This window comes from Saccostrea cucullata, unplaced genomic scaffold (assembly GCF_032062105.1).
Source record: "Saccostrea cucullata isolate Sc308-1 unplaced genomic scaffold, CSIRO_AGI_Scuc_v1 ctg1048, whole genome shotgun sequence".
In the NCBI taxonomy this organism is placed as follows: domain Eukaryota; kingdom Metazoa; phylum Mollusca; class Bivalvia; order Ostreida; family Ostreidae; genus Saccostrea; species Saccostrea cuccullata.
This window is the reverse complement of record NW_026920292.1, coordinates 10,876-35,948: the sequence shown is the minus strand read 5'-3', so window position 1 is coordinate 35,948 and position 25,073 is coordinate 10,876. Positions and strand designations below refer to the sequence as shown.

The following is a 25,073-nucleotide window of genomic DNA, read 5'->3' as shown; positions in this document are numbered from 1 at the left end:
AAAGGACAAAATAGGATAGCTTTTTTTTAAAAGATCGCTAAATGGAGTTTATATTAACATTCTTGTCTCAAAGATCTGATTCAAGTTATTGAGCATAAATGGTATCCGATTCCTTGACTGTCTTCGGGCGACACATGTTTTTCGGCAAAACATTTCAACCTTTTCATGAAAGCTTAACTATTCGGGATAGTTCACTTAGGGGATAAACAGGAAATTTTAAGAAAGTTAAATTCAATAACTGTTTCATTGCTTTAGTGTTACTTGCTTATATACAATATGAAATTTGTAAAATGTGTTAAATATACTTTCTTCACCTTGATATTTAAGCTATAAGAACGTTCTTTTTTTCTTTCCATTGAAGCTATCACATCTATTTAATGGAACATTCTAAAGAACAGGGGCGAAGATTTACTCGTGGCATTTGACGCAAAATTACGAATAGTGATTCGCCTTTCATTAAGTATTCTAAGACAGATGTTCTGTTGCAGAAATATATTCAAATACATTCAGAGCTGTGGTCCCAAAAGCGTAATAGTAAGCGCATTTGATTTTCACGCTGGCGATTCGGGTATAATCCCCTTTGTTTCCATAAAAAGTTTGATCACTTTTTTCAGCTCGATTTTGCGTTTTTTTTTTTTTAGAATCAGACGGAAGACCTCTCGTTGCTCGCAACGAGTTTCTTTTCTAGTTATTATTATTTTTCTTCTTCTTCCTGGGTACTTTTTTGTCCGGGAGTGATCTTGTAAACTACACATCTGACTTAGGTAAAACCTTTTTAGGGTCAGTAGGCATGTTATGTAGATTTGCGGAACGAAGGTCATTTTGCGCGCACGTGCTTGCAAGAGCGTGCACGTGCAACACGTGAAATGACCGATTTAATTGATATAGGAGTAACTTTTTAAATTTTTGATGAAATGCTTTCAAACTTATAATATAAGAATATTTTAGTAGCACAGACAATATGACATGGTCAAAATAGCAAGATCTCACGCGCATGCACGTGCACTTCGCTCTGATTGGCTGAAACTAAAGTCTCAATATCTTTCTTGTTTTTTGACGAAATCCTTTGAAATTTTGAACATCGCCATGCATTAGGATAGCCTACAACGTGATATATAGCAATTATCATGAAAACACGTGCACGCACGTGTGCTGCTTTCTGATTGGCTGAAAATTTAAATAGCTATAACTCCCTTGGTTTTCAACCAAATAGGATGGGATTTGGAACATAGATAGATATAATGGACTACTACAAGGAAGTATGGTCATCATGCACATGCATACACGCGGGTGTACGTGCGCTGCAATCTGATTGGCTAAAACTTTAAACAGCTATAACTCCCTTGGTTTTCAACCAAACGGGGTGGGATTTAGAACATAGATAGATGTAATGGACTTCTACAAGAAGGTATGGTCACCATGCACATGTATGCTTGTGCGTGCACGTGAAATGAGCAAAATCAAAAATACACTTGAATGAGCGTATTTTTTTAATACTTTTGGATTAAATACTTTAACATTCAGTATATTGAAATATGTAGATTGTGTAGACATGATGATATGGTCAGTACGCTCATGCATTCACATGCGCACGTGTGCAACGCTAAAATTTGAATGAACTTGGTACACTTCTGGGTAAACGTTGTAAAGTCTCAAGTGCATAGAGTTTGTCTTATTTAATGAAGCTTACAGGGAATATGGCACCAAAAGGGAGTTGGGGAGCGTTTGGGGAACATCTGTAACGGTCCCCGTTACAATTAGCACTAGTTTTCTTTTATTCTCGTGTCTTTTTCAAAAAAATTTTGCTTCATAGGAATAAAGAAATAGGTCTGCTAACAACGGAGCGCAATTGGTATATGTATCAATGTAATTCCAACAGGATTTTGGAAGAACTGATTTCTCATTACTAGTCAGATATTGTCAATCAGGAAAAAGTTTAACAAAATTTGGGATATGACTAATGACAATGTAAGAATATGTTGATATGTAAATGATTAAAGTAAAATTTTGTGATCTTAAATTTTCTAAACGTTCCTTGGAGTTTATAAGCACCCACATGAAGGATATGGAGGTGACGAGTAGAATTCAATATCGAAGTCCATAAAACAATACAAAATAGGAGCAGAGCAAATACAGGCCTCGAAAATATTAGAGGTGGAATCATGTGCCATAGAGTAGTGAGCATCCCCTGTCGACCTCTCACACCTGTCGTGTGCTCCTTGTCATGATCGGGTAATAACGGAAAAAACCCGTTCTCAATATTCAGTGTGAAAATAATGGACTAAAAATTAGTTTGGAAAATGTCAGTCAGCATTTGACTAAATAAACTGTATTTGCTGACAAGGTCATTGTATTGACCATAGAACTTACGAAATTATTATTTTAAACGAGACTGTTGATATTATTTCATCAACTTGTTTGTCAATAATTTATCCCGTTTTAGAAATTGTTCATACGTAGAGAATGCTCTTGTGTATCGATTCAATTGAGATATATAAACTCCGTAAGCAGGTGATGAAGGTATATTGCTGCATAAGGGAAGTTGACGATAGAAAAGTTAGAGTCATCACGTATATCATAGAGATTGGTTGTTACATTACCATTAACGTCCTTTTCAAGTAAAATACATCTGATTTACACCACTTCTCGAGTATATTTGTCGCACAGTACTTCTGAAGTTTCCCATTCGCTATTGTTAATATTTTAGTGAAATGTAAAGGAGGAGGATTGTAAGAACATTAAGTGGAACCCACTGCGTATCGTAATTTGCAGATATGAATATTTATACGTTATATATCGTATGTATGATAATTCAATACGGTATTGAATGTTTGGAATATAAAAACATATTTTAACCTGATGCATGTACATGTTCTGTATGTGGTTTTCAAGAATTCCTGACTTAGAAAAGAAGCTTTGGGTATTAAATTGATATACCGTTTTAGTTTTACCAAGAGAGGAAGAAAAGAGATGTTTAAGGTTTTTTCAAAGGTCAGCATGCCCAAAATTATTTTTATCTCCAAAAACTATTTGGTTTATATAGTTTAAACTTTTACAGTGTATTTATAAGTATATTATAGAAAGTATCACTTCATAATGAATACTTAAAAAAATGAATATTTATAGAGAAAAATTACCTTAAAAATGCATATACTTTTACAAAATACACCTATGTACATCCGAACTTTTATTCAAAGTCATCATTGCAAAAACAAAGTATGTTTATAAATGAAGGGCAAGTTGGACTTCGATAGCCTCGGGAAAGTTGTTTTCCTTGTTTATTTTGTCCATAAAAGAAACCAAAAGTACAAGTATGCAAATGGCGGATTTTATAGGGATCTTGTCTTTATACATATCATGCTAGTTTCAATAACGACCATTCACGTCGAACTAAGCTTTTATTGATGAACATATATAATTTCTACAATGATGATTTTTACTATAAGTACAGCATTAAACTTGTGCATTTTTAAAGAGAGATATGCATTCTGCAGTATGCAATATATGCCTCGATAGATCCGAGGCGTATATTGTTTTTGTCCTGTCTGTCTGTCTGTGTGTTGTCAACTTTAACCTGAACCATAGCTTTTGAACCATGAGAGATAGAGACTTCATATTTGGTATGCATACACTACCAATGAAGTTCTTGCAAATGACATCAGGATCAATGACCTTCTGATCTTGACTGTGACCTATATGCTAAAAATATCTTTTTCGAACTTTCACCATAACTATTGAACCATGAGAGATAGAGATTTCATATTTGGTAAGCCTACTCCACTAATGAAGTTCTTTCGAATGACTACAAGGTCAATGACCTTGTGACCTTAAATTTGAATTTTCTGTTAAAAATAGTTTTTTTAACTTTGTTGCCGCCGGGCGCATAGCGTGTCACAAACACATCTTGTTTTCAATATATATTTTCTCTCTCTCTCTCTCTCTCTCTCTCTCTCTCTCTCTCTCTCTCTCTCTCTCTCTCTCTCTCTATATATATATATATATATATATATATATATATATATATATATACATCGGCATCGAAAGCAAGTTTTTTGACTTGCTTAGATAGCCGAGCGGTCTAGCGCGCTGTTCCTGCACTGCTAGGAGACAGATTCCGAAGGTCGAGAGTTCAACCCCGGGCTGGGGCGGAAGTGGGTATCCATGTAAAAGTGAATTTCTTTGTGCTTTCTATATTAATATTTCTTCACTTAGGGCAGTTATGTTAGTTTAAGAGTTGTTGTAAAAATGTGCTTTATAAATAATAATTAATTTCATTACAACATGTATTGGTAACAATCCTCTGTTAAAACTAATGTCAAAATAACTGTATCCCACTTCTATTCTCAATGACCGTGTAGTGTAGGACAGCGCCGCGAGAATTCCATCGGCATCGAAAGCAAGTTTTTTGACTTGCCTAGATAGCCGAGCGGTCTAGCGCGCTGTTCCTGCACTGCTAGGAGACAGATTCCGAAGGTCGAGAGTTCAACCCCGGGCTGGGGCGGAAGTGGGTATCCATGTAAAAGTGAATTTCTTTGTGCTTTCTATATTAATATTTCTTCACTTAGGGCAGTCATGTTAGTTTAAGAGTTGTTGTAAAAATGTGCTTTATATATATATATATATATATATATATATGTGTGTGTGTGTGTGTATATATATATATATATATATATATATATATATGTGTGTGTGTGTATATATATTTAAAAACGTTGTATTGATATTAAACTTTCTATCTGTTAATCAATTTTATTGTTTACACTGTAAATTTTTTAACTTAATACCTCACATAATGTGTAAAAATAAATTTTGAACATCTTGATTTTTGGCAAAATCTTAAAGAGTATAAAATAATTTATCTTTAATTCATTAACATCCTACAGGACCAAAAATACACACTGATATCAATACCTGAATAGAAATAAAATACTTGTAACCTTCGCAATTTTTTGTGTAAGTTTGAGTAAGTTTTACTATCCAAAGCGTTAAAGGATGACATTCAAATACAGAACTCACGTTTGACGCCATTCTCCTGTGGTCTGCCATGTCCACTCCACAGGGTTTTCGGGGATCTTTAGGAAGAATTATTTTTCTCTGCTGTGCCCAAAACATTGAATGGATCCAGAAGTATGAGGGACATGAGTTTGTTTTTTTTTTTTAATTTTTTGCTTATTCCGGTATCTGCAGTGTAGAGAATTAGAGACAACAAATCTGAGAAAATTGGAAAACTTCAGGGAAGGAGACCATGCAGTACATGAAACAATTGTTTAAAATGTAAAAATGTTTCTTGACAACGATTGGCGTAAAATGTACATGTATATACGCATTTTATGCAGGATACTCTAAATTCTAATGCTATTCTTTTGTAAAACACGTTCTGATTGGCTAAAGCACTGATGTTTGAAGCAGTAAAATGAGCATTAACGAGCGTGAAAGCTTTTTTATTGTGACGTCATAATAGAGCGACGCAAAAATACAATGCTCCATGACGTATTTCATATAACAAAATTCAACAAAATAAGAGGTAAACAACAAACAAAATGCGTGGATTGCATTAGAATGGGAATAACTAATCTTCTAATTTGGTATTTGCGACCATTGATGCTGATTTAACGGTCGCAAACATCCGTTTTACCGGCTCCGCTTACGCGTCGCCGGTAAAACTATGCGACCGTTAAATCAGCATTAACGGTCGCAAATACCAAATTAGAAGATAGTTATTCCCTAATTTATTTTAAAACACTTTAAGTCTTAAATAATGAACCATCCGCAATTGCAAAATAACCCGTGATGGTAATTTTAAGGTAAAGTTTCTGTACATTTGATGAATATGATAGCATTTGATTGATATCGATTTGGTATTTTGTTTGGGTTTTTCCCAAATGTGTTGTACTAAATGTCATTTATGCAACAACGAAATTTACAATTATGTACATGTATACAACGGCAAATGTTCTAAAAAATAACGATTTGGGAAAAAATTATTTATTTCTCTTATATATGTATCATATTAATTTGAAGCAACAGTTTTAATTTGTTATATTCTCTGTTATCTATTTCTTCAACAGTTTGCTAGAAAGACAAAAATTAATCCGAACAAGTTTTGGGAAAAAAAATCTTTGACCGATATTAAGCAAAACTGAGGAAGCTTACTGATTTTTGTCAGGGAATTTAACATCAAAATAAACAATTACTTTATTCCGTATTTCACTCTTTTTAAATGATTGTATTTGAGTAGTTACGAGAAGGTCATGTAAAGACCGATGATTTTTTTCCCGGAACGTTCAAGAAAATGTAAAAAATGACTGAAATCTTATTGCCTCTTTTCCGTTTTAACTAAAATGTCATTTCTTTTAATTCCGGAACTCAATGACCTTGATCTTTGAGACATGATTATACAATATGGGGTAACTATCTAAAGTCATCATTCATTTCTTTTATTTCATATGTATGTCTCAGAGTCAGTTTATAACTTTCGCACAAATGCAAAATGATTATGTTCAATTTACATGCTTTCAAACGAAGACAATATAATAGATTACTAAATACATAATAACTAACGAAAATACATGTACATGTAAGTGAAGCAAAGGAAATAAATAAAATTCTATTTTTTTATCAAATCAGAATTTTATTGAACATTAGATATTCCTGAATCTGAAATAGACCATGCACACCTGTTTACTTTCTAGATAAAGGAATCTGATCATATTAATTTTATTTTTTGTTCAAATATCAGATTTTTTTGTTGAAATCTATCATCTAAGAATAGAAAATAAAACACGTCATTCTATGTGTAGATATAATATGCAAACACATTCTTTCTATTAATGCATATATATGCACATAAAATAATTATTTCTTTCATATACAATTACGAAATAAATAGAGGTCTGCGTCGGTGTTTCAGGCTGCGATTACGACTTTCACCTGAAAATAAGAATTATGACAGTCATATTCCGGTGTCGTTTGTATTCAGTCAAGCGTACAAATGTGATTTCGATGTAAGTTTAACAATAATTATAACGCGATCTTTACCGCCGTTAATTGGTACATGGAATGACATTTGTTCTTTTCGCCGTAATTAAATAAGTCTGTGCTTTGTAAACAGCTGGTTGATATCAATATGACTTTTCTTTTAATATTGAATGAAAAATATAGTTTTGTGACATTTCTTTTAATTTGGATATATACTTGTGTACATTTTACCAAATCCGAAGGTAAGTTGCACATTAAATTTTTTCCTCATCCTAACAGGTCATGATGATTACAATTTGTATTTAATAAAGGATTTGACACGTATTAAAAGAGACTGTTTCTATTTCAGTTCAGAAAAAAATAAATTATTGTAAATCTTGAATTTATCATTACATTTCCAAAGTTCATGCTAATGTGTCTTAATTTACATATTCTATATGATAGTATATAGTGAATTATAGAAAGTACGGTGCCAAGATATGTCTATTACAATTATTAATATTCTTACAATCATTAAGTAAGACAGAACACAGAAAAAAAAATCATTGAGCACAAGTAAAATGTTAGTGCCCTTTTGCAGTTTAAATATTGTTTGTTCATTTAGGTAGATAAGAGTTAAATTATAACTGATTTTAAATTCAAATTTATAACTTTTTAGTGTATAGATAATCATTAAAAAGAAATGTCTGTAAGAATAAACATGATAAAAGAACTAACATATCTCATACACTAATTTTGAGAATTCTTGAATCTGCAAATAATTTAATTTTCTCAAGGGAGAGATGTTAGAATGATCGATGAAGTCTCCGATATCCTCTCATCAATTACGATTTATTCAAATCTTCAAAGGCTCTTTATGCAAGGTTTTGAATAGAAATAAATATACACGTCAAAAAAATGAATTCAGTTCCTAATTAAGTCTAACCACGAGGAAATGAAAGACAAATAAAATTGACATTAGCAACAAACCAGTAAATCATATCCCTAGAAGATTAAGTGATGGTCCCATGCATGAGATTAGATTTCAGAGGTGCAAACTTATTGCCACCGAATAACGTCATTGCAAGAAGCATGTTGGCAGTGCCTGCAAACAAACCCAATTTAAATATGAGACCTTGGGAACGTTTTCATTTATAATTAACTCAAAACTCTAAATGAGGGGGCAATGCCACGACTTTTAAATATTCACTTGCCAAGATAATTCTGAATCAGTTAGAGGCGTTTTCCGTGTTAGAATTAGGGATTTCTTCATATATTTTATTTGACTAACCTTTCATGTGAAGGAGGAAAAGAAGAAGAAATCTTCGATATCAGCACTGGGTGTGAATATGCAATGGGGTCCAAGAACATACTCCCCGGGAAATGTTCACATAAACGTAGCAAAAATCTGCATTCTGAGAGCTAATTTAGGGGTCATTTATAAAAATATTATGAACAAATATATGTTTTGAATGTTATAAAATTTTGTTTTGAATGTTATAAAATTTATTTGTTTAATAAGGTAACAAACGGAAAATATAACACTTTATCATACCTGCTGATTTGACTAAAAATAAATCAGCTGATTTATATAGATCAATGAGTATTGTCAGTAAAATTTTAATGTTAACGAAGAGAGATGGATTGCGTGTACAAAATTGAAATATTGATTATTCTAATTGTTCAATGATACCCATTTTATTAAACGAGTACCTGGTCTTCTAGTAATAACTTTATTCTAATCTATTGCATAGATCACACATGTATAATGAAACTTGATGAAGACTTCTCTCTGCCTCAACTTATGATATTCTTATGTTTTTGTCCTTTTTCGTCTGTTTGATTCTTGTTTTATTTTAGCATTTAATTTTGTAATAGTTTTTTTTATAATTCAAATACGATTGTACATGTAATTGTACCTTGACCTATGGAGAGAATGATCATCTAGAGGTATTTTTGTCTGCTATTCAATCCAATTCAATAATTTAAATTCATACATTTTATATATTATAAATGATTATTGTATTTTCAATTCATTTCTTCTCTTTTGTCTTAGATGCAATAGACAATGGGTTGATCATATCACAACTTCCTAATCTGTTTTCATCCGGGTCACTTACTACTTTACCGGGCAGCATAGACGCATTTAAAACCTCATCCATTTTCCCAGTCAGGAACTTTAATTTTCACCAAACTACAGAAATAGTAAGCATAGCAACGGATGCTAACGATGGAAAAATCTACCTCTTAGATGGCAACACTCGGAGTTTGTACAAGATGAATAACTTCAATGTCTGGCTTAACGATTCCTCCCAATCAATTACACTTTTACATGAAGGCATCTCCAAAACTTCCACTAAACTTGCCTATGATTGGCTGACAAAGAACATCTACTGGACAGACGAATATTACAACTGGATCGCGGTCCAGTCTACAAACGATTCTGATCCCTCCATGTTTAGGGTCTTGGTTGAGAGAGGACTCTCTAAGCCCCTTGCCATCGCCGTGGACCCCTTGGTAGGGTAGGTATAAGTCAAACAAAGGTCAAGAAAAGGCATCTAAAAGTCCAGATATTACCATATATATGTATAAAATGCCAAAAGGTTTAATTGATCTGGCAGTCTTTGATATAACATTGAAATCATAAATGAATCATTCACTATTAACTTTTGTACTAGCGTGTCTGAGACAGTACCAATACATGAACAGCTAGTTTTAAATATGTCCCTTCTGTAGTTTAAATTTATAAAAACCTCCATTATCCCCTTGACAAAACATGAAGAAATATATTAGACTTAGGTCCTTTTTTAAAGAAAATTGTTTTGTCTTGCTTCAAAATTAAGAAAAAGTTAATTTTAGAAGGTTTTCGTTATTTCAAAACATCATCACATTTGATTCAAATGCATTTTATCACAAAGCTAGTTCTACTTTGATACACTTTGAATATTCTTTGTAGCATAAAGGTTTGAACACTTTATAACTTGAAGGAATTTACGATTTTAAAATAGACATTCAGACATTTCCTGAAATAAGCCACACATTTTATACACAACGTGAATTGAATGTATTAAATTTATGTCTATAGAAATATGAACGGCCAAGGTGTAAAAAAAATCAAACAGGTCGACTGCCTAATTAGTAAATCAAAGAACTTTTTCTGTCATTGAATTAAGCAATAAAGAATAGTATTGAGAAGTATAAGAAGATCAGACATTTTAATGATAATGTAAGTTGCGCGGTCATACAACAACATAGTAACAGTCGCACAAATAACTGTTCACCTTGTCTTATCCCATTAATGCGGACATTAAAGAAATAATTATGAATAATAAAAACATAAACATTAAATAGAATAAACATAAACCTATTTCCTTTCGCTGGCCGACTAACTGGATGACAACTCGATAACACGCCCTGTGGTGCATTAACATTTTAGGAGGAGAAAAGAAGACTTCGAAATGCATAAATACATATCACAATGATTGAAAAGTGTCTTTGAGTAAATTTGTCAATCTAGAAGTGCTGATCGTTTTGCAATTTTAGTCGCATATTTAAATGTAAACGGAAAATATGACTGTAGCTATCAATCTTGTTAAATTTATCGCTATTGATCATTTTTTCATTTTCAATGCAGGTTTTTCCATTTTAAAATCCCCAAAATGCATTTGTCGTTATGAAATTATCTATTGAACTGTTTGTGTTTCATAAACATGTTTAAAATAATTAATAATTCTTGAATATGAACAACGCTGTTAGCCATATCAGCGCTCCTTTGGTTCTTGTAATTCCGAATGCCAATCCCGACATGATTAGTACCACACTGACCCATGTACCGCTGGTCATCCTTCACCTTCGGCCCTCAGGGACCTCTCCAACAACATAACTATACTTTTAACAGGGATAGTACGTGTTAGCATCGATTCCAGTCTTTCCGGCCATAATAAAAAGAAACTAACAAGAGAAAAGTTTTAGCAATTGAGTTTTTATGAATGATCAAAATAGCTACAATTTTATTTGTTTGTATCCTTTTCTAATTTTCCGCTAATGTAATACATTGTATGTAGATATTATTTTGTATTCTGTGTCGCCTAAGGCATAAACTAAAGGACTCAATAAGCCAATCATACGGGGACCATTCAAACAATACGTAGACATTTCTTCGTCAAACATTATTTTCAGAAAATCGAGAGCAAAACAATATTGTATGTATTAAGAATTCTTACGTCGATGTGTGCAGTTTTAGTCCATATATGCAAAGGGAAGTAACGATTTTTCAAGTTTTAAATTATTTTTCTCCTTTATACAACATTTTGGTATGGTTATAAAATTTAATCTAGCATATAATTAGGTTGTATAATCATGTTTGTACACCAAATAATATGCCAATCGTTCCTACTCTAATAAAAACCAACAACAAGATCTTTTTAATTAGACAGTTTTCTTATGGCATCACTGCAGCGCAACATCTTCTGAGCTCTAGGACACATCTTCAACGAAACTTAACTAACCTAAATGGGAAAGCACGCAAGAATTTCAAAGAAGACCCAACTGCTATCTGTATCCAGTCACATCCCTACCCTTCTCTGTAATTCATAAATGTTGCCGTAAACGAAAGACGTGCATTGTTAGCAATGTTAAAACTTGTGACATTATTAGACAAATAGTTTTAGTCTGAAAACGTAAATAATTAATTGGATTAAAATACTTCATCACTTAAACAAAGCTAGGTTAATTAAAGCTGATCACGATTCGTATAAGAATTTGTCCGCCATATTTGTTCCAGCTCTAGTTACATCTGCAGGCCCCTATAAATAGAGACTGTCACTTAGTCACTGTTCAGTCCAATGAATTGCCACCAGTGTAAATGGACGTATGCTATACAATACTTAGTAGCGACAAAAAAAAAAATAACTGTGTACTTATTCTAATAAGGAAAGTAAGAAACCAAAGACACTTACAACAGTTGCACAGGTCAGTGCAGTATACAAAAACAAAAATATGCGTTACTACAATTAAGATATACCTTTACTCAGATGACTAAAAATTCCACTGATAAGAACGAAAAAACCGCCTATTCCACACCTATGCACCTATGATTCTTGTGTTAAATTTCAATTTCAAATAACTAGGTCAATGACCTACTTTTCATGCTAATGGCCCCTGAGTATTTCTTGGAAAATACCTCAATTTTTCAAACTATGACCAATTTTTTCTTTACTTACAAAATATTGCAAGCACCACAACTCTTTAAATAATGAAATATTAAAGCAATGGAACAGTGTTGCTTCATATGAAGAAACAATTAGAGTTTGGGTCATAAACTTGATACTGTAATTTATTCCAGTCTGAATTTCCTCTGTCATTTTATATGTTTCCCCCATTTTTAATCGAATATTTAAAAAATCTGAATTATAAGAACTCAAAATTATTCATAGCCTCTGATTACTTTTGTTGCCTTTATTCTCATGACAATAATATTATATGGGGTCAATGATCAAATTATTGATATATATTGTCTGGAATGGTTTTTGTTCATATTTTTGAATTTCTTTATTCATGCAATAGCATTCAATTATTTGAAGTAATTTATGAGCTTTAACACATAACTTTTTGCAAAGTGATGTTAAAAATACATGTAACCTTTACAATTAATTATAAGAATACATAAATTTTGACAAAAATTAAAAATAAAAGTTTAGTTCGAATTTTCTCTGCATTACCATACATTGATTTTTGTTCCTGTTTATTTTCTTCGAATAACAAGATATTAAAACTTGATTATTTTATCCATTTAGAACAATTTTTGATTCAACATAATATACTTTATAAAATTTCCTTGGCCTTTTCTGAAACCTGAGTAAACGCCATCCTTAAATGTAAACAGAGGTAATGCAAGTTAATCAGCACGAACTCGGGTCGACATTCCATGTCGATATCCGTGACAACAAAGCAGTCAGGAGTAACGAATGTAAAGAGTATACCCTGGTGTTGATGTACCGTAGATAATGATATCGAAGATGGTGTATGCCTATTTACGAGTCGTGTTCAGCTTTAGAAGAGTTTTAAAATTCATTTTATTCTGCATTTTTATTCCTAAATTCAACCATATCAGCACGCTGAAAAGTGTAGCTTTACTTAAATATAGGAATAGCACAAGTTTCTTAAGCTTCTTTGACAGAACAAACAAGCTCATCTATGGCAAACTGGAAACTTGGAATAAATAAGGAAACTAAGAAAACCGCAATTTTTTCCCGTAAAATACATAAAATTATTTTGGTAAAGCTGAATAAAGAGAGGAAAATATAGTGTATGTTAATGTCAGGGGCGAAAGATAAATATCAATAGCACATACTTGAAGATATATTTTTTTTTGTAATTCAAGGTATTTGTTTTGGTCGGAACATGATGAAACAGGAAAAATTGAACGTGCAACTTTAGCAGGAGAAGAACGTGAAACTATAGTAACGGGAGCTGTGTGGGTGCCAGATATGGCAGTAGACACCGACAGTAAAACAATATACTGGATCGACATTCAGAGGAACACGGTAGAAAAGTGCGACTATGACGGCAAAAACCGGAAGGTCGTACGGAGGTCAAAGTTCACCAGCATCACAATGAGTGGCATTACTGTATACAAGGTAAATGTTGTAAAAGCTGTATAATATTTGACGTTTATGGTCCTTTATAAATCCAGTAATCAATAATAAAAAAAAAATTAAACTTCATCATTAAAAAAAAAAATAGAAAAAAAATCCTCAAATCTTATTTTTCCAAAGAGTCAATGCTCTGATTTTCTATAAATTACATAAAATTCACTTTGATGTGTTTTAATCAACCGCAATAAATAGTCAATGACTGAAATATGTCACTCTTCAGGAACTGGTCTGTGTGACCGAGTATCATTCATACTTAGTCACGTGTCTGGATAAAACAACCGGAGATAATAAATGGATGCGTTACTTCCGGTCCAGAACGCCATGGGCCATCAGTGTATATGACAAAACAACACAGAAAATTATCGACCGTATGTATCTGAAAGTATTACAAATTGCAAATTACTATTTAAAAAAAAAAAACGCAAAAAAAGTGTTACTTTTTGCTCTACTTAATAATCGGCAATACCGATTCCTCGATGACCTTGAACTTTCCATTTTCTACATATACAATATATAATTCAAAATCTCTCTCTTAAACATGTAACTCCATACACTTTTGTGTGTGTTTCTAGATAGCTGTAAAAACATGAAATGCCAACACTTCTGTGTTAACACACCTAACGGAGGGAAATGTATGTGCAAGTCTGGATATCAACTAGCTTCTGACCAATCCATGTGTATAGGTAACGAACCGAATGCGATACAATTTATATTTTAAAAATACATTTAGACTATTTTAAGAGGCACTGTACAATATGTTACTTAATTTATCTTTATTAAGCTATGGTTAGATTGTCGTAATTATTGTACATGTAACCGTAAGCCTTACAATATATTTAACATTAAAAAAACTATTGGATAAAAGTTGATCATCACATGTTACTTTTAACATTTTACAGTTGACCATCACCTCTTCTCTAAGGGCTTATTCATTGCAAACAAAACAGACATCTGTATGCTGGATGTGCGAGTGATCACGAGTCTGTTACATGAACCGATCTGTCTGCCAATCAGAACAGAGTCCGTCAGACTCCTTGCTGCTTCCGCTGTACACGACCGGCTTTATTTCACAGACAGCGGGTTCTTATACTTCTTTGACTTTGCCACAAATCTAACAACATCACTGACACGTGTTGGAAAAATTTCAGGTATATTTTAAGAATTATGTACAGAGACCAGAAAACTAAATCATAATAATGCATAACGTAGTGCAGTTTGTCCACTTTTCCCCCTTCGTCGTATTTCTTAGTGCATAGATATAACACTGAATGAAATGTCATTGGTTATTAGCACTGAAATGAGGTATTGGTCATTTTCAATACGTATGAATATAAAGTAAACAGTATTTCATAAGGAAATAAAAATGTGTTTTAGTATATATGTATACCGTTTCTTTATCTGGACTTTCGAATAGAGTACTAGTGTTTGTATCTTTCTTTGAATTAACGTTTCTCTTTTGAATAAAGTCTCAACATTTTGTGTTCAGAAATAAATCTATACACTTTGCAAAAATAAAATCAAAACCTGTCTATCAAGTGTTTACATTTTGAAAATAAAGTTTCTTTATCTTTTGTTCAAAATAAATTTCTACAAGTTTCTTGTAGTTAATTTCTTTTAATTTTTAAATACAAGTCTCATTATCTTGAAGACATGTCTCAAAATTTCTCTTCCTCTTTTCTCGAATGACATATATGGAGATAAGAATCAGCATAATATCACTACTAATTGTCTTGTAAATAAAATCTACATCTTGCTTTTGTACAACTATAAACCTTGGATAGATATAGACAACTATTTCTAATGTCAAATAGCAACATAATGTTTCAGGTATTGAGTTTGATAACTTACACACTTTTTAGCTCACCTGAGCCGAAGGCTCAAGTGAGCTTTTCTGATCAAAATTTGTCCGTCGTCTGTCGTTGTTGTCGTTGGCGTTGTCGTCGTCGTCGTAAACTTTTCACATTTTCATCTTCTTCTCAAGAACCACTGGGCCAATTTTAACCAAACTTGTCACAAAGTATCCTTGGGTGATGGGAATTCAAGTTTGGTTGAATTTGTTGAAAATTAATGGCATTTTTAAAAAATCTTCTTCTCCAGAACCGCTGGGCCAGGAAAGATGAAACTCATGAATCAATGTTTCAGGTATTGAGTTTGATAACTTACACACTTTTTAATTTAAGGTCTTGCATTTGATTGGATTGAGAACAATATATACTGGAGTGACCCTAAGGGAATCAGCATGTATTCCATTGGAGGAGACATTGCTACCAAAGTTATTGATGAAATCGAGAATCCGTCCTACCTCACTGTGTGTCCCTATCATCAGTGAGTAGTTTTTACATGTTCCTCTATTCTTATAATAATCCTATTATCACTACATGTATATTGTTAATACGGTCATGTGTACTGGACTTCTTTGCTATAATATTCCTGCTTTGTTGACTGCAAACTGAATATATCTGGTCAAGAGAAATGTCAGGGGAAGAGGAAGACAGGGTGGTCAGGGGATTAGTCATGGGACTTCAGGGAGTTAACATGAATTGTCAGGGAATGTCAGGATAGGACGCCAGGAATTGGCCGGGATAGTCAGGGACAAACTCCGAATGTCAGAGGACAGGGTAGTCCATCAGGGAGTATTATACACCTGGGGCTCGTAACATAAAGCTTGCTAAGTTTTTGACTTAAGAGTCGTAGACAGAGTAGTCAGTATGGGCGAACTTAACAGAGAGTTCACATGAATTTTCAGGGAATGTCAGGGAGTAAACAGGAACGTCAGGGACAAACTCCGGGGACGTCGGGGAGTAAACAGGATAGTCAGGGGGCATCAGGGAGTATTATACACCTGGTAGTCGAGGACAAAGTCAGAGGACGTCATGGGTTGGATAGGTTGGTCAGGGACAAAGTCAGGAGCATCAAGAGGTAGACAGAGATTGTCAGGGGACCTCACGGATTGGACAGGGTAGTCAGGGAAAAAGACTTGGAGAAATTCATGGAGAGACAGTGATATGTCAGGAAAGGAGAGGGGATTTTTATTTTGGAATCTTAACAGTAGTGTTTAGTACGATGTAACTAAGATTTGTTTCAAAGTTTATGCTGTATTTCTCCAAAAGATTTGTTTATTCAGCGTAATTGAACAGTTAAATCTTGACAGAATGGTTTTTTCTCCATAGAATTCTGTTCAGCGTTAGTTTGTTTACTGTGTGTTAATCTTATTCATCGTTTCTCTCCATAAGTTGTTGTTGTTCTACATCAGTTCGTCTACCAAGTATTACTGATCATTGTTTGTAAAATTTACTGGAAAGGTTTATCTATTATTTGACTCCAATAAAAGTATTGTTTTACTTCTCTATAAGATATTGTCCTCCTTAAGCTTTTGTGTCGATTTTTTGTTGTTTTATTTTTTACGAAAGACACTTGTATATCTCTATAAGATGTTCTGTCTACTGTTTGTTTACAATTATTACTACAGACTATTATATTGTACCCTTCTATTCTATGGAATGCTCTGGATGAGTTTGTCTACTATTTGTTAACCTTGTATTACTACTGATTATTGTACTTCTCTACAGGATGCTGTTTTGGATCAGTTCGTCGACCGTTGGAGACAGAATCATGTCCTCTTCCTTTGACGGCAGCAATATGACCACTATATATACCAGTAAAGGAAACAGCGAACTAACGGGGCTGTTCTATAATGTCGATTCTAGTAGGTATGTTATGAGAACAGTAACGAAATATTATGTACAATTTTTATACAAAGAAAATGAAACATTTTTTAACTTACAAATACAATTTTTTCTTCCTTAAAAGGTTCATTATGTAAATTGTTAAATAAAAAGAAAAAATAAACCTCTCCAAGATACTTATTTCTAAATAATAGGAAACACTAAAAATTGTAAGAAATTTAGAGATATTAGAAAATATGTTTTAAGTGTTATCCTTACTCTAATTTTTCATGTATCTATTTTTGGCTTCAAAATTTAATGACCTGAATTGTGTGCTATAGCAAACACAATGCATGAAATTTTAATTATGCGATTCAAACATCAGAATGTATTTAGAATAAATGGAAACATTTTGATTTACGACTTCCAATTTCTTCAAAGCAATTCAACATAACTGATCCTGTGAATCATTTAAATGATATTTCAAAAATAAAGTTCTGACAAGTGTTTTTTTTTTATTTATCAATTCAGGTGCATGCAGTAACAATATTTTTTCACAAATAATGATATATTTTGAATATTTTTGTTGTTGAAACAGACTATTTTGGATCGACAATGGAAAATTAAAGAGCGTCAAATATGATGGATCAGACGAGCAGACATATTTCTCTGTCAAGTACGACAAAGAGCTGGTGGTCTATAAAGTAAGCACATAAAAAAAATAATATAAAAAAAACCCAGGAAACCTTAAATGGTAAATTTTAAAAATATAATGATAAGTATATTGCAAACATTCCTTTTTTCAAAGATACAATTATTTAATTCCGCGGAATTACAATTTTTGGTTTTATTTACGTGAATTTCTTAGAACGCCAAACCTCACAAACGTATACGTGAAAAAAAGATAACACTTGCTGTGATCTTCAACTCGACATGTAGATATATCGACCAGTAATTGTCAATGAACAATTCTTATGTCGATACGGTATATCCCGGTCTGATTTAAATAAAAAATATATCTCAAGAGTCTAACACATCTGTTTAGCATTTGGACAAAAAGGAGAGTGGTTAAAAGACATCATTTTGTAAGTTCTAAGGTCGATACAATGACTTTGTCAGTAAATGCAATTAATCATGACATGTATGTCAGATGCTGACTGACGTTTTTCAAACTGTTTTAATATGTAAAGGCATTATTTGCACGACAGATTTTTTCGTTATGAATTCCCGATCATTGCAAGGAGAACACAGCGGTTGTGACCAGTCGACAGGGGATTTTTTCTCTTTAATGGCATCTGATCCCATCCCTAATGCTTTAGAAGTCCGTGTTTGCTGTGCTCTAAAACCTGTATTGTATAATGGCCCTTTTAACCTTACAAATTGTATACTGTTCGGGTATCTCCATACTGTTTAAATATATTGCATATATTGAGACAAAAATTGAGAAAATTTGTCCCAACGTACATAGCACACGGAAAGAAGTACCTTAAAATTATAAGTAACCAATTATAACAATCCAAAGTATTTGAAATAAAGAATTGTTTTAATATATCTTCATGATATAACGTGTAATTTTCAATGATCTATTCAGGATTACATTTTGTCCACAACCAGTGAAAATGAACTTCATTCTGCCTCTTTGGCATCTCGCCAAATAGAACTAACAGTAGAGCTGGACGGATTCGGTAAACTGACAGGAATGGCTTTATATGATCCAGGACTGCAGAAGAAAGAAAAAGGTGAAGATAGCTAGAACTTTACCTGTTATGGTTATGTTAGCCAGTGCGCAATTATTTAATTGGATATGGGGTGACATTTGAATGGCGTTTTTATTTATTTTCTTGGTTGGTCTTTTAAAATACATTAAAATTTAAACTATTTGTCTTTACAATGCGTAAGGAATAAAATTTCTTAATTAATGTCACTTATGTTTGGTTTTATCATAACTGGTGTCACATTTATACTGACCAAATTCGGATGTGAAAATATTCATGACAGTTTAACAGCAGTTTTTTAAAAGGTGATTTATATTTGAATGAATTTTAATTAGAAACAACAACACCTTTACTTAAACATATTTTCTATTTGTTATATTTTAAAACGTAATAGTACTCTAGGTGAAAAAAAAGATCACCAAGTGTAAAATATTTTATCAAATAACCTTGAAGTCTGATACAAATTTACATTATTAAAAAAATTGAAAAAGCAGTTATGCATGTAAAGTTAAATAATCATTATACTCAATTTCATTAAAAAAAGTAAATAAAAATGTAACTGTAGAACTTACGTATATAAAAAAAATCACAATTTAAAAAAAGTAGAAAATAATATATTTGATATATATATATATGAACAATAATTAAAAAGTCCTCTAAATAAAACATAAAAAAGAAGCATTTTGATATGATTTTCTTTGTTCTCCCACCAGGACCATGTGAACTAAATAATGGAGGTTGTGAACATATCTGTGTACCAAAGGGAACATTCAGGAAGTGTATTTGTGCTTTTGGCTATCGACTGGAACTCAATGGGGTCAACTGCTCAAGTGGTAATTATTCTCAGAACTCTCTCTCCCTCACATTATCTCTCCCTCCCCTTCTTCCTCTATCTGTGTGTGTGTTGTTAGGATCAGTGCCTTTGTAAGTCCATGTTAAAACTGCATTTCAGCTACCTTGAAGAAAAATTTCATACTTACTGTGGACTTCACTCACAAGAAGATTTATCAGATTTCCACCCAGTCAGCCATGGTGTCCGCTTTAGATGTCCAGGAAGATTACTCACCAGCGCGCGCCATTGTTCATCACGTGACTTCCGACATCTATTGGTCAGATTTCAGAAGTCGTCAGATTAAAAAGATGACATTGGATGGCAAGAACATCACGACTATTTTAAATTTAGGTAAAATTTAAGACAAAAACCAGAGATGATAAAAATAATCTGGGATTTTCTTTTCCCGTTCTTTGCACCTGTTACAGGCATGCTTTCCTCCATATTGTAGGTTCCTTCACTCCTTTTGGGATCGCCCTGGATTATTCCACCGACCTTTTATATTATGCGGCTGTTCTGGCTGGTCTGACCAGTGCCTCCTTTATTGGGATCGTGGATCCTTACACCGGACATGACCGCCGAATCATCACCGACCTAGCAGCCGCCTACGAAGTCGTTCTTTATCCTTCAGAGGGGTCAGTTCTGTTCTAACAATTTCATTCATGCAGCATCTTTATAATTACGTCTTTTCACAATGAGTGATTTGTGTTTTAGGTACTTATTCTACACCGACACTGGCGATGTACCATATATAGGTCGTGCCTCCATGGACGGTTCCTTCAAGAGGGCGATCGTAGCTACTGGAATCCGGCAGGTGAACGGGTTAGCCATCGACTACACGTGTAAGTTTTAACCACTTCTAGGATGATTATATACAAAGTTATTAAAGTGTCTTTATTCAGACTTCACTCTCATTGCCTCATCTTAACAGAAAGGGATTAGAAAAAAAAAACAAGTTTCAAACAATTCTGATCCTTTGTGCTTGTACTTTTTTCAGCAAAACGTCTGTATTGGACGGATGGTGTCAAAGATAAAATAGAATATTGTGATTTCAATGGCGAAAACAGAAAAGTACTATTAACAGATGAGCAAGCACATTTAGCTAACCTGGTTGTTTCTGGGAATTATATATACTACACGGCTATAAACCGACAGTAAGTGGCATGTTATCAGACCAAATCAATACTTCAATACTCGTATATGTACAAAAAACAAATACAAACATAATATGCTTGAAAATTAAAAATTTAATAATGTAACATTGGAGCAATATTATTTATTATACTTTCATGTTAAATACTAAAATCTAATTGGTTTAGACGCAGTTAACAATCCGTTCTATTACCCTCAGCCTTAGCAACACACGTGACAACGGGTAACACAACGGTAATGTCACATGCGTGGAAGTTATGCGCGTACGGTTCACCGTAGAATTCTTAAAACGTCAGTTGTGCGTTTGAAAGAACGGGAGTAAACTTGATGTCAATAAAAGCTTGCGTCCGATGTAGCTTACTTGAAAACAACAAACGACAGACGAAACATGTTTGCGAGTGCAGAAATAACGAAACTTTAGATGATAAAGGACTCTTAGAGTATCAAATAAACAGTAAAAAGGTCAGTAAATCTTTTTCGAAGTAGCGTGGAGTTTGAAAGCTTTCTAAACATGAATGTAAAGACGATCGACGATTTTTTTTTTCTGAAATCCTAAATCAAGAAGACATTCAGTATAATAAAATAAATGGTGCCTGTTTTGATGGATAACAGTTGGAATTGACACCACTCGGAAAACCATTGTCAACGACAATGACAATGGTTGACAATGGTTTTCCTTGGGGTGTCAATTTCAACTGTTACCCTCCAAAACAGGCACCATTTATATAATGTTCATTGATATTATCAGTTTAACTCTTTCTATACAGGAGGGTGACAAAAGTAAACAAGAACTCGAGTTATAAGGTTCATTGGATGACTGACTCATACGAGTACGGAAGACTTGAGTCCGTGGACATACATCCGGGAGACGTGCAACCAGGTAACAAGTGGAACCACTAACTCCTAATTCCTAACCCACTCCCAATAACCCCCCCCCCCCCCAAGAAGAAGTTATATACTTGTAGTTAGATTGATAATATGACATCAATAATATAAATCTGTATTATTAAATCACTTTACTTGCATGCACTCTCTTTCTAGTAATTAAAATTATTTTTTTTTTCAATAGTGAACGAAAATTGCATAAAAAATAACGGAAACTGTAGTTCTTTGTGCATTCCAACACCCACTGGCTATGTGTGTGCGTGCGCAGATGGAATTGAAATGACGGACAAACACACATGTGCGACCGGTATGTAAATATAAAACCAGAAGTCTCTGTCAAGACTGTAGCTCTACTGGTTTGTACTTATCAAAAACCATTGCACTATTTTATGTATCTTTGTGTAATCTACTTGTGTGCCAACTTATTTTGAAATCAAACTAAAACTGTAGAAGGAGTAGCGTTTTAAAGGAATTTCACAGAAAATTCTATTTTTAGTAACCATGGCGACACCGTTCATCGAAATCTAAAACCGATGCACTATTCTATGTATCTTAGTGTAGTCTACTTGTGTGCCAAGTTATATTGAAATCAGACCAAAACTGTAGAAGGAATAGCATTTTAAAGGAATTTCACAGAAAATTCTATTTTTAGTAACCATGGCAACATCGTTCATCGAAATCTAAAACCGATGCACTATTCTATGTATCTTAATGTAGTCTACTTGTGTGCCAAGTTAAATTGAAATCAGACCAAAACTGTAGAAGGAGTAGCGTTTTAAAGGAATTTTACAGAAAATTCTATTTTTAGTAACCATGGCAACACCGTTCATCGAAATCAAAAACCGATGCACTATTCTATGTATCTTAGTGTAGTCTACTTGTGTGCCAAGTTATATTGAAATCAGACCAAAACTGTAGAAAGAGTAGCGTTTTAAAGGAATTTTACAGAAAATTCTATTTTTAGTAACCATGGCAACACCGTTCATCAAAATCTAAAACCGATGCACTATTCTATGTATCTTAGTGTAGTCTACTTGTGTGCCAAGTTATATTGAAATCAGACCAAAACTGTAGAAGGAGTAGCGTTTTAAAGGAATTTCACAGAAATTTCTATTTTTAGTAACCATGGCAACACCGTTCATTGAAATCAAAAACCGATGCACTATTTTATGTATCTTAGTGTAGTCTACATGTGTGCCAAGTTATATTTAAATCAGACCAAAACTGTAGAAAGAGTAGCGTTTTAAAGGAATTTTACAGAAAATTCTATTTTTAGTAACCATGACAACACCGTTCATCGAAATCAAAAACCGATGCACTATTCTATGTATCTTAGTGTAGTCTATTTGTGTGCCAAGTAATATTCAATTCAGACTAAAATTGTAGGAGGAGTAGCGTTTTGAAAAATTGTTTACAGACAGACGGACAGACAGACAGACAGACAGACAGACGGACGGACGGACGCCGGACGCATTACTATCGCATAAGCTCTTCTGGTCTCTGACCAGTAGAGCTAAAAAATGAAAATACCTTATAAGAATTGTAAGTCCTTAATCATAAGTTCATATCTTTTTAATTTGTACAGTTTAAACAGCTGTTCCATGTAACTGAGAAATGCAATACATGTATTTTTAGGTTCAAAAAGGAAACCGCTATCTTACCTACGAAAATTAAGCTCTCTTGATGCTAAAAATGATTTAAATCAACAAGGATCAACTGTTGAAAGCCCTGAGGCTGTAAGAAGCGAGGGTGGCGCTGACAACACACCCGTCATTGCGGGGGCTGTCCTAGGGGGAGTTATCCTTCTCTGTATCATACTAGGTGTCGCTGTATTCATATTTGTTAAACGAAGGTAAGTAAATCTAGTGCGCATGCTCATTTAAAAAGAATCCAATAAAAGACATTGATATAAATAATGACATTATAGCTCGCTTATGCAGTTCCTACAATATTATACAACTTGCTAAATAATGTTTATTAGTCATTGAATATAAAGAAATTCATAAAATGAGCACATGACAATTCCTCGTATATCAATAATTTTTGGAAAATAAGGGAACTCGTAGAATTTTTTTCGTTTTGCTAAATAAATGCAAGCTCATATGTAGAAAGCTTCTATGAAAATTATTACACATACTGCAATTTTGTATGTTTTTTGTGGGGGTTTGAGGTTAACAAGAACTAAGACTGACCCCTTTGTCTCTAACCATTCTTATATTATCGCCAATCATTTGAACTTTGATGTCAACTTTGATACAACCCAGGTTTAACGTTACACAGTTAGGGACTCTTTTAGTGTTGAATATGGGTTGTTTCGCTTTGATCAATTTTGATATTTTTTATGGTGAATAACAAACCATATTCAACACCAAGAGTTCATAATTGTATATAATTTTAATTTAAAAGCAATTAAAATTTTGTATTTGATAAAGGAAATTGTTTAGTACGAATATACAGGCATACAATTAATAATGTTTATATGTTCAAAAAAAAAAAAATATGGAGAATGATCTTGAAATGTTTTGTTGTATTAGGAGTATATTATGATTATGTTTACAAACGACCAAAATATGAGATGTTTACCTTCAGGAAAAGTCTGTCATACCAAGAACAAATAGACACGCCTACTGTTAAATTTGCCAATGATAGAGGAGTAGGCAATGTCGGTTTCGTGGAAGAAAACTATGGCTCAAAGAACAATTCGTGAAAGTAGTCAAATCGTCATCAACTGATCGTAATCGTTATCTGCAAGTTACGTCACGATTCTACAAGTGAACTACAGATGAATGAGTAGTCACATTTAAGCTGTAGCGACTGAGAGGCACTGTGTACAGTTATCATTTTATCATGTTTTTCTTCATACGGAACATTATGAGAGATATTTCACTGCTTAGTAATACATGTTTTGCTAATTAGTAAACTCACGTGACTGTAAGCTAGTGATTGATTGTTGAGTACAGAAGAGTTTTACAAAGTTGCATGTCTTTGTTGCTAATATAACTTGTATTTACGTTCAGGAAGAAACTTGTTTCTTATTTGTCCATGTACACATTACAAATGTTAAATACCACTAAAATAATTCAGACATATGTTCCATGATTTAATATATCATTGTTCACCCATTTTCATCATCAACAAGCTTTTTCTATATACAAAATAAAATGAAATTGTAACCTATTTAAGACATTGGCATTATTATTATTCATTACTT

At 33.2% G+C, this 25,073-nt stretch overlaps 1 protein-coding gene across 1 annotated transcript; it reads left to right on the top strand.

The window, feature by feature from the left end:
* Positions 1-6,823: 6,823 nt before the first annotated feature.
* LOC134246360 (low-density lipoprotein receptor-related protein 4-like) lies at positions 6,824-25,044 on the top strand. Its single transcript, XM_062728717.1, has 19 exons — positions 6,824-7,220; positions 9,014-9,479; positions 13,340-13,595; positions 13,834-13,981; positions 14,186-14,296; positions 14,513-14,761; positions 15,794-15,938; positions 17,183-17,323; positions 17,877-17,982; positions 18,870-19,017; positions 19,707-19,826; positions 19,946-20,176; positions 20,277-20,460; positions 20,540-20,667; positions 20,823-20,979; positions 21,745-21,857; positions 22,047-22,169; positions 23,498-23,714; positions 24,452-25,044. The coding sequence occupies exons 1-19, from the start codon at positions 7,127-7,129 to the stop codon at positions 24,567-24,569; spliced, it is 3,255 nt and encodes a 1,084-aa protein (XP_062584701.1). The 5' UTR covers positions 6,824-7,126; the 3' UTR covers positions 24,570-25,044.
* Positions 25,045-25,073: the final 29 nt, after the last annotated feature.

What these genes read in the sequence shown, in the direction of transcription:
- LOC134246360 (XM_062728717.1), top strand. Translation starts at nt 7,127, where the DNA reads ATGACTTTTCTTTTAATATTGAATGAAAAATATAGTTTTGTGACATTT. An exon ending in GTGGCATTACTGTATACAAG is followed by an intron (nt 13,596 to 13,833) that starts GTAAATGTTGTA and finishes GTCACTCTTCAG; the next exon opens with GAACTGGTCTGTGTGACCGA. An exon ending in TCCGGGAGACGTGCAACCAG is followed by an intron (nt 21,858 to 22,046) that starts GTAACAAGTGGA and finishes TTTTTTCAATAG; the next exon opens with TGAACGAAAATTGCATAAAA.